This window comes from Oncorhynchus masou, chromosome 5, assembly GCF_036934945.1.
Source record: "Oncorhynchus masou masou isolate Uvic2021 chromosome 5, UVic_Omas_1.1, whole genome shotgun sequence".
In the NCBI taxonomy this organism is placed as follows: domain Eukaryota; kingdom Metazoa; phylum Chordata; class Actinopteri; order Salmoniformes; family Salmonidae; genus Oncorhynchus; species Oncorhynchus masou.
In genome coordinates this window covers 20,089,177-20,100,364 of record NC_088216.1, presented here as the reverse complement: position 1 = coordinate 20,100,364, position 11,188 = coordinate 20,089,177, and the positions used below count along the sequence as shown (strand labels likewise).

General features: G+C 43.3%; 1 protein-coding gene across 1 annotated transcript in view; it reads right to left on the bottom strand.

Annotated features, from left to right (window-relative positions):
* Positions 1–2,699, bottom strand: part of LOC135526358 (carboxylesterase notum2-like) — an 8,095-nt gene extending 5,396 nt beyond the window's left edge. The window contains exons 1-5 of the mRNA XM_064954680.1: positions 2,601–2,699; positions 2,013–2,338; positions 1,431–1,483; positions 502–597; positions 246–306 (exon numbers count right to left, since the gene is read on the bottom strand). Of these exons, the coding sequence (XP_064810752.1) occupies positions 246–306; positions 502–597; positions 1,431–1,483; positions 2,013–2,326 (524 nt within the window). The 5' untranslated portion in view covers positions 2,327–2,338; positions 2,601–2,699. The remainder of the gene's footprint in view (positions 1–245; positions 307–501; positions 598–1,430; positions 1,484–2,012; positions 2,339–2,600) is intronic.
* Between the last annotated feature and the right edge of the window lie 8,489 nt (positions 2,700–11,188).

Sequence of the window (11,188 nt, the reverse complement as noted above, 5' to 3'; positions counted from 1 at the left end):
CACGCGCACGCACACACACTCTCTCACACGTATTCATGTACATATGTAATAGTATTAATGGGACTCCATCCCTCATTGTGAAGCAACCTGTCATGTTTGATATTCATCACCTCAGCCTGCAGTTGGCTTCTTCAATCACACAGATCCTGAGAACTTTAGTTAGCAGTACAGTATGAGCAGTACAGTATGTAGGACAACATGTACCGGTAACATACAACAACCAGTGTGTTAACAAGCATACTTACACAATATTACTGTTATACCAATGAGGGTTTTCTTCCGCCTGGGCTGACAATATTCCACTTCCTGTGAAGCAACCAATAGAAAGTCAAGCAGAGACAGTGGTGACCACTCATTGGACATACAGTAGGACACAACTCTGATGTCATATGACAATCAACAACCCATGACACAATGTATATTGGGAATGGGACCAAACATAGACACCCATGTAAAACATGTATGATGAATGACGAGGACGCATTCTAAAACAGTACCTACCTTTGCGCGTTTGGGGCCAGTCGGATGAGGTCATGAGCCGTGGGATATTTTTATATCTGGTATCGCAGGAGTCTTTGTTGTAGCAGCACCAACCGCCTAAAAATAAGACACTAATATTAGCTTCTCACATCCGGTTTCAGAAGCTCAGAAAGGGAGACCCCCTTGTTAGCCCATTTCAGAGGCCTGAGAGGAATGGGGGTTGGGAGGAATGGGAGAGGGAGGGTAACTGAGGCATCCACCTGCAGCTCCATCTGCTAGCCTCTGGCCAGGCTCCCGAACTGAGGGATTGTCTGTGGGGTCTGATGCACATGTACATGTATGGCAATAGACTGTTGAGTAGAAACGGCAGGGATATAAATTGGTGGCTATTATGTGACTGCTTCCTAAAATCCCACCTGGGGTCCATTAATGGTTGAGTTATAATCTTAACCATACCTATGCTTATATGCATATTTAACATGTAAATCAAATGTAAGTCAAGTCTTTTGGAGCCGTACCACCTGCTGAGAAAATAAACCAATGAACAAACTGTGGCATTTGTGACCTAATCAGATCCTTGCAGTATAAAAGAGTGGATATCTTGGTACTTGTTGACCTGTATCCAACAGCAAAGTACCTCTGGTGTAGAATATGTACACTGTGACATTTCAACCTGCTGAAATGTTTGTTCTTAGAGGATGTGACACATCCGGTTCTAGGTCTCAGAATACACGTGTGATGTCACAACGCAATCCTCATAAATATCCTCATAGCGACGGAGGGGCGAATGCCAGAGGAAGCGTCCAATCAGAGTGACAGGCAGTCGCTGAAAAAGACGAAAAAGGGAAAGGAGACTACCACCGGTCCAGATGCCGATGAGGGCGTCGCTCAAACATGCCACGCGCTGACCTCTCAAGATCAAATTAACCAGATGAGTTTAAAATACACACCTTCCAGAAATATCAGCCATCTCTTACTCCCTTTGAACTCCTTTAGGTAAAACCTGTGGACCACAAATAAACATGGATGAAGGGCTGTGAATGGTGAAACCTAGAGAACACTGCTGTATAGTGTCACGTGTTGGCCGATCTTCCAACCATAATCACTCATCATTGTAACCCCTTATCAAAACAATGATGCTAACTACCATAAAGTACGTGACAATTCCTGAATTATTTTATTTCTTCAAAGTTCAACCACAAACTCTAATTCAAAGTACTTTGATAGTAATTAAATCCATTTACCCCTTGCCGTCACCAACTTAGATAGCTGATTGCTGAGGACTAGATTACTACTTTATCAAAACACATTACAGTGTAATAACAGCTGTAATAGCACTGACAAATACAAAAACACGAACAACTGCTTAGTTATTTCAGTGTTTTCACGGCACTATATGATTCCTAATCACATCCATTTTTGCTGAAATTGATAGATTGATTGTACTCAGGACATAAGACAATCTCTAGAGCGTTTTTATTATCTAAACAGCCATCATTTGCCTCCATAAATAGTTTTCCAGAGCATCTTACCCTGCTGCTGTTCCATCATTGCATGTGACCTGAGTATTCTTGAGGACATGCAGCTTCATATCATCTGAAGCCTTGTTGTTCTGTGAAGCTGACTGCTGGGCTGCCGCCCGACCTCCAGAGTTACCCTCCCTGCCCGACTCCACTGGCCCAGAATGGGGCTCATCTTCTGGGGCCGACTGGGCTGCCTCAGACCCTTGGTTCTGGTTCCCCTGGTTCTTCTTAGATGACTTGCCACTAGGTTTGGCATTGCGGTTGTTCTGGCAACAAATCCCTCCTATCAGCAGCAGGAAAACCACATGGCCCAGGATCTTCATAGTCAATCCAGCCTAAGAGTTTAGGACAAAACATGCTACATGAAACACTCAACTTATAGACACTGAAACACACCATCCTTACTCAATGGTATAGGTGAGAGACGCAGTTAGGTTTAGAGTAATCGGGCACCAGCATTGCAAAACGAATGAAGGTTAATGATATGTTAGGCAAATTGACTTAACATACCAAACATCCTTCTCAAAAGTTAAAAGAGATTAAAGAAATGATCAATAACAATCAGGATCCATTAAATGCCACAGAAAATCAACATACCCCTTTCAGTATCCAGTCCTGAAGAAAGTTACGTGTGAGGAAGGATCTTGGGTAAAAACAGCGATGCTACTGAGGGGAGGAGAGACTGGAGGTGAATGGATGCTGGAGTTGAGGACGGCTTGGACAGTTTTTTGGTGAAGTCTCGGGGTTGGCGGTGCACTTTATAGTGGATCCTATTTCCCAGCATTCCCTTTGAGCTGCCGCCAGGTTCTGACTGTGCGATGTGACGACACGCTAAGGGTGTTGGATGGTTAGTGGCGAGGAGAAAAGATAACACACGCTCTGCTGAACATATTTCAAGCGCCCCCACCCACCCACTCCCGCCTCGCACCCACACATCCACCCACCTGACCCAGTCCCACAACAAGAAAAAACTATTCCTCCCTCATCCCCTCCTCTCCCCTCCTCTCATCCCCTCCTCTCCCCTCTGTTCGCCTGTGCTTGGATTTAAACACCTACATGGCTGTCATATCTGCAGCATGATCCTTTCGTGTGCCGTGTACCCCGGAGGTCAGTAGAGCACAAAGCTCAGACACACTCCGACAAGAGAGCATAAGCCCCTGTATGTTGACCTCACGTTGAAAGATCCAGAGGACACACACAAAGGTACAGAGGGGTTGATACATTGGGTGGAAAAAGCACGTGGTGGCTGTCTTGTTGAGCGATGGGTTTCCAGCTTAATGATATCAGATAGAAGCTCTTAAATGAATGTTTATCAAGCTGAACTTTACCCCTTGTGCCGCAAATGTTCAATTTGCCAACTGAAGGAAATGTGTTGGTAAACAAATGACCTCAATAACAGTTATGTGATGTGGACTGTCGCTAAGTATATGTGTTTAAAACGGCAAAATCAATGCATTACAGTGAAACGTTTAGACGTAACAATAAGAAAATGACGTGTTGAATGAAGGCTATTAATGTTAATATATACAATTATTCGAAATATATTGATTAAAAGTTTACAATATGTGCAATTGAATTTGCTATGTATATATTTGACTTTTAGTCAAATCCATCGTCATTTTATGACCGAGAATTAAAATGCAAAGCCTCGAGCTAAAGTCATCCAAAAAGCATTGCGTGCAAAACACTGCCATCAAAACCTTTTCTAATCGTGAAGGCTTGTTCATCTTCAAACATAGTCTGGCTTGAAACACTCTAAATGCTTGAAATATAACTGTCTAGAGTATAAATCATTGTTGCTGTTATTACTGCACCTGCTGGGGTAGCCTATATTGTGTGAGACTTGAATAGGACAAGTGACAGTTAAAACCGTTAGGAAATGACTCATACGAATGATAAAGACCCCCCCAGTAACCTATAGTAGAACAAATATAAGGACAATCATTAGGAAATTGAGAGATAAAACAATTGAGGGTTGTGGATTATTTTACAGTCCATATTTTATCTGGCTCTGTATTTACATATAGATAACATAGGGTAAAGTTTTTGGGATTTGTTAAAGCAAGAAAGGTATAATTTGGTAGTTACCAAATCTGTTTACAGAAGCACCAAAAAAGTACCCACTGTGATCGCAATATCTTAGTATATAATTTCCAGGCAAATATTTGTTGAAAAAATAAATTATTACCAGTAAAATCCCCAAATCCCCTTTACACCCTATGCAATATATTCTCAAGTCATATATTACAGATCTCAGCATACGCACAGTACAGAAGTAAATCCAAGTTCTACACCATGTGGCGGTAGTCGACCGGCTGCGAGCTGCTTTACCTTTCGCTGTGCTCCTGCGGGGGCCAGGTTGGGCTGGGGGCTCCTGGACAGGACAGAAGGTTTGCCACTGAGGGAAGAGGCAGGGTATTTGAAACCGATCTCTTGTCCCCCCTGGGATAGCTGTGGGGTGACGTACTGATCAGGACAGAAGAAGTTCACGAGCCTGGCCTCTAAAATTCTCATCAATGAAATGCACACCATCCTGACGTGTCAATCAAATCCCTTAATGAGGCCCTGGGACGGTGAGAGACAGCAGAGAGGCTGGGGTTAAGGGACTGGGAAAGGGGCTGGGGATTTTGGGACTGGGGCTGGGGACTTGGAGGGAGGCATGGGATAGTTGCATACGATACTTGACACAAAAGCATTGATCGCAGCACTAGGCAGCCTAGACCATTAGCGTTTCAACTACCTACAAAACACTCTCACTATTCCTTTAACTGAGCGTCGGGTACCTTCATCTAAATGGCTACGGGTTGTGCTATGTTTGGACACTATACACCAAACGGTTACAGTAGACAGTAATCCAGGTGTATCTACAACACAGACATTATATCTAGAAATGTTGGTATTTTGGAACTGGTATTTATTAGGATCCCATTAGCCGCTGCAAAAGCATCAGCTACTCTTCCTGGGGTCCACATCAACATGACATAATACATTGTACAGGACATTATTAGTCAAGGACATCAATTATATCCAGAGATGACATCGATTATGTCCAGAAATGTTGGTGTGTTTAGTCTCGTAACTAAATGTTATGTATAAAATCAGACATTTATAGTTAGTCTTATTGCTTTGGCATGTTCTGGAAAGGTATTTTTTTTTAAATCTCATTCTGATTCACATTCTCACTTCTCAATAGAAAGCTTCTTCTAAAGCATTTTTTTTACTTTCAAGTTATGCCAGAAGGAACATACGTGAAAATATGTCTGCGAGAACGTATGTGTCGAAACAATAAAATGAAATCTAATGATACTGCTATTCTGAACTTGATCTACTGAGCTGAACAATTTCTTCATTCCTTCGGTCGTCTTGAAAGCATGCACACAACCATCTGTCTTCCCAGAAATCAATGCAACAATCTGTTTAACAGATACCTCAAATAGCTGAGAAACGAAAGAAAAAACTTGTTGTAAATCTATCACCTTTTCGCTAGAACGCCTTGAGCAGAGCGCTCGAGATGGCATTGCTGCTATTTTGTTTTCTTTGATATGGGATTCGACAGATGATCATTTATTTACGCACCGACGGGCTTCAGATCAATAGCGAAAGCACATTCGATGTTCTCGGCTCCCCATGTTGGTTTCAACTCTCTGAACCAGCTAGAGGTCAGGGGCCAAGCCTCTCCAAACCACAGTGAGGACACACACACATCTCATAGGTCCATTACCTACTCCATTACCTACTGCACTTTACTTGTAAAGAAAAACATTTAGCATAACCTCACACAGAATGTGCCGAGGCCGTAAAGACCTTGCTGAACTTAACACTAGCAGGGTTAGAAGCTTGACACCTGAGCACATAAGAGACATACTTTCTCCCTGTGTTGGTTTTTTTCTCACGTACCCTATGCATCTTCAAGGTCAGGCTATAGACACCTAAAGCTTGGGTGGTCCAGGGCACTTTGTCTGCTGAGCATGTGTGTCATCACCAGTGCCAGTGAGCTGATGGCGAGCTAGAATATCTGTCGGCAGAGAGCATCAAAGAATTGACATACACCACATTTTATGGGGACCACAACACAGAACAGGTTATGACCCTCTGGTAACAACTTCAAAATCAAGCACACGGGCAGTAAATGCCCACCATATGCTGGCCACATGGGTGTCCAACGGTGAACAGTATTCATAGCAGCTTGAAGTCAAGTTGTAAGAGGACAGAATACAGAAGCTCTGTGGGTTTGAATACTGGCCACAGTGACATATAAACCACACAGGAGCTTAAATTGGCAATCTGCTACCACATCACCCTGATATCAGGGTTGTCACCAGCGTTGTAGGGCATCGGTGAGGGGAGAGGGCCCGTGACTGATGAGCCAGGAGAGTGGCATGTTTACGAGCTGCATGAAAGCCGGGCTCAGCGGAGAGCAATGGAGCCCAGTGAGAAACAGCATTGCCAGGACACACCCTTCAATCAGCCCAGTCGACAGAAGGGACTTGACCGGGATTGGTGCAAAGTGTGAAATGGTCACTAAAGAGGACTAACAGGTGGGGTGGGCAACGCCCTCGACTAGAGCCAGGTGTTTAGAGGCCATGCGTGGCAACCTTCTGCTAACTGTCAACCAGTCAGCGTGATGGATGGAGGGGACCGATAGCAGTGAGAACGGGATCGGCTTCAGGAGCAGGGTAATGTAACGGCCATAGACACGGTGGCATGACATACTGTAGGCCCATAGGTATGGTGGGTCCGCGAGAGGCCACAGAGGGGTGCATCTAATGCTCTCACCTCTCAGCCCATCGTCGGCGTGCCTGGCGCATCTTTGCCAGAACAGATTTCATCAGTAAATGAACTGCACAGCCCCTATCCTCCAGCTAGCAACTGTCATGCGAGTAAAGAGCAAGGCAAGACAGAGAGAGGGGGTATAACTCCACGACTTCGGAAGGTCAGCCCTCTTTGGTCTCATGCAACATACACTGGAACCTAAATGTGTGAAAACAAATTACATTTTAAAAGCAAATACCATTGTAAAAAAAAAAGTTCAAAAACTCTGTGAAAACACAATAAAATACCAATGTTGTCTGACGCAACATACACTGGACCCTAAAACTGTCAAAACAAACAAAACTTTGCAAGCAAACACCACTGTCAAGGAATATTCTTTATTTATTAATCGGGTGAAGAACCGAGCCCTGTGGCACACCTAGAACCAAAAACACCACATTAATCAGAGAAATTGTACTTGCAAACTTACTAGCAGAGTATTGCCGAGTCCATGAACGGTCTCCTGTTGCCCAGGTCATTGTCCTCTTGCCAGGGTCCCAGGGGGGCGTTGGAACATGCTTCAGTGAATAGCTTGAAGAGTCGTTGGGGCTCATGACACGGAGGAGCAGCAACGTGGCCTTGGAGTCATGCTTGAGCGGCCGAGCACCCAGCCTGTCACTGTGCTGATGTATGTGCCAGCAGGGTCACGCTACGCTCAGAGGGAAGCAGGCAGCAGGGCCTTGGCCCTCACATAAGCCTCTCCCCAGCTGATCCACAACACAGGGTGCCAACTGCCAACACAGCTGCCCAGGCCTGGCTGCTGAGGACAAGCACACGTAATGATTGCTACCACCAATGAATAAGAGAGCTATCGGAGTCTTGAGAGTTAATGTTATTGTCCTGAATCTGTAAAAGTAGATTCATGTTAATATTAAACCTAATATTCACATAGTCATCCATTATGACTATGTGACCTTGCTAAACGCTTCATATGCAACACACAGTATAACCCAGATACAGAACATGACCTTGGCTGGATTTCTCTGGAGCTGGTAGGTGGCGGTTTTGCTCATGTCGGGGCGGCCGTAAATCAGGGATTCCTGCTGAGGTGATGTCAGTCCTTTACATCATGTGTTGTGGCTCCCCACTGTGTGGACACGTGGGCACAGCATTTCTAGAGTGTTTTCACAGGGGGAGGGAGGGGACCCACCAGTCTGACCATTTACTGGAAAGAGAAGTCAGTTTATGTATGAATGTACGGTATGTTTCAAAAAACATGTGAGCCCTGCTTCTCATCTTTCACTCCCACGTCCAGCTACAACAGGCAGTATAGATTTTTTTTTTACATTTTTAAACTTTGACAACCAAATTTGTGTACAGAATTGGCCACTGGCCAACACCATTGTGTTCAGTGCTGCAGTGGTTCAGATCAAGCTAATGGCCCCTCGCTTCTCAGAAGCTCTTATAAAGGTTACAGGCATGAATGCTGTGAGAAACAAGAACAGAATTCGAACATACAAACACTGCATAGGAATTCTGCTTGAATTTATGGTAATGTGACAGCTAGCATCTGCGCTAGTATGCTCTGATAATAAATGAGGGACTCTCCCACTGGGCTGACTGATGTTGTGATACAAACAAAACAACATATGATGGGCTAGTTGCCCTTGTTATAGCCTTAATCTATCAATGCAACTGTTACAAGATATGTTAAATATATGTTTAATTTCAAAGTCAAATCAGTCTTTTGAAAATAATTGTGAATTATTTTTTTAGGTCAGTAAAACTCCCATTACAGTACTGTCACACCCTGACCATAGTTTGCTTTGTATGTTTCTATGTTTTGTTTGGTCAGGGTGTGATCTGAGTGGGCATTCTATGTTGGATGTCTTGTTTGTCTATTTCTATGTCTGGCCTGATATGGTTCTCAATCAGAGGCAGGTGTTAGTCATTGTCTCTGATTGGGAACCATATTTAGGTAGCCTGTTTGGTGTTGGGTTTTGTGGGTGATTGTTCCTGTCTCTTTTTTTTTTTTTTTTCTCTCGCTCTCTTTTCTTCTCCCCTCCCCTTTCTTCTCCCCTCCCCTTTCTTCTCCCCTCCCCTTTCTTCTCCTCTCCCCTTTCTTCTCCCCTTTCTCTCTTGTTTTGTTAGTTTATTCACGTATAGTGTCTTTATAAATTAAAACATGAAAAACCACCACGCTGCGTTTTGGTCGCACCTGGTTTTGTTAATGTTTAAAACAGATAAAACCCAATAACTTTACAAAGAACATGGAAATTAACCATAAAAATGTACAAAGACAGATAGGGGGTGCTACTTTTTATTTAACATCAGAAGCATAGGTTTGTTCGTCATAAAAGTCGATGTCCAAAAAGTATCAGCATAGAGCATTATGGGAAAGTTGAATATGTTATTTTGATACAGAGTTGTTTTTTTTACAAAGAAACTCAAAGAAACAAAATGTGTATTTATTATTAAGGTAAATACCAGGAAGATAGCAGGCTGGAAAATACCAATCGCCTCAAAACCTCAACATTTTAGGATCTTAAGACGGTCCATTGGGAAGCCTCTTGAATACACAAATAAATTAACGGTGTCTTAACGAGTGGCTTCTTCATATTAAGAGACTCCGGTTATGTTCCAATATCCACACATTCTTAGAATTATGATAGTGTGGGTTTCAGAACTGAGCTCTATTGTGATCCTGCTGAGAGAATGGCACGGTATGATCAATGTCAGTCAGATCTTATCCCAAGGCAGGTGATGGACAACTCTGTAGATCTAGGCCAAGAACCAATATGCTCTGCATCCGAAAGATTTTATGACTTATATGAATTTATATTGTCCACATGCACAAAATTTACAGCCTTGATTATTCACGGTCCCATTCGGGAATTTTATTGCTATTTTCAAATTCTTGTTGCTGATTTCTCGGTCGATATATCAGCAGATTCCTTCTGAGGTGAATCTAGGGGGAAGAAGCCGAACAATTCAACCACAGTTCTCCTGATTGCCATGTTTGGATGCTAAACATAGCTTCATAATATTATGTAAAATGAATGTCAATGAAGAACGTTACGCTGCGTCATAAAAATATGCATTTCTGCCTGGGTCGTAGAATCGTAACGAAATCCTACTGCTTATCGAGTATCGTTGCTAATTTAGAAAACGGGTGCTAATTTAGACGTTGGGTTTTATGGTTAACTGTTATTAACACCTGCATCATGACGGAGTCGTCACTCATGTTTTTATGTAGCAGCAAGTTTGTCACCCAAAGCTGTGCCAAAAATGCAGTTGTGCACTTGTTGCTTTTTAAAAAAGACTTGCATCTTGGCTATAAAGCTGTCAACACTATTAATCTGGAACAGAAATAATGTGACGATCAAACTTTAGTCACAAAAAGCACCCCTCCCCCCAAACCAAAATATCTTCTTTAATTTTGAAGCTAGTAAGCCTGGCAAGAATGTACAGTATGTAGACATGTGAAGAGTTAGGAACCATAATAGCAGGATTCATTCTCTATAGGACTTATTGGAACAATTTCATTCCACAACATCAGGTAGCCTAAGTCTGCTAAATATACTAAACTCAGCAAAAAAAGAAATATCCCTTTTTCAGGACCCTGTCTTTCAAAGATACATTGTAAAAATCCAAATAACTTCACAGATCTTTGTTGTAAAGGGTTTAAACACCGTTTTCCATGCTTGTACAATGAACCATAAACAATTAATGCACATGCACCGGTGGAAAGGTCGTTAAGACACTAACAGTTTACAGACAGTAGGCAATTAAGGTCACAGTTATTAAAACTTAGGACACTAAAGAGGCCTTTCTACTGACTCTGAAAAACACCAAAAGAAAGATGCCCAGGGTCCCTGCTCATCTGCGTGAACGTGCCATAGGCATGCTGCAAGGAGACATGAGGACTGCAGATGTGGCCAGGGCAATAAATTGCAATGTCCGTACTGTGAAACACCTAAGACAGCGCTACAGGGTGACAGGACGGACAGCTGATCGTCCTCGCAGTGGCAGACCACGTGTAACAACACCTGTACAGGATCGGTACATCCGAACATCACACCTGCGGGACAGGTACAGGATGGCAACAACAACTGCCCGAGTTAAACCAGGAACGCACAATCCATCAGTGCTCAGACTGTCTGCAATAGGCTGAGAGAGGCTGGACTGAGGGCTTGTAGGCCTGTTGTAGTAAGGCAGGTCCTCATCAGACATCACAGGCAATAACGTCGCCTATAGGCACAAACCCACCGTCGCTGGACCAGACAGGACTGGCAAAAATTGCTCTTCACTGATAAGTCGCGGTTTTGTCTCACCAGGGGTGATGGTCAGATTTGCGTTTATCGTCGAAAGAATGAGTGTTACACCGAGGCGGAGGGTCCTTCATGGTCTTGGGCATTGTGTCACAACATCAT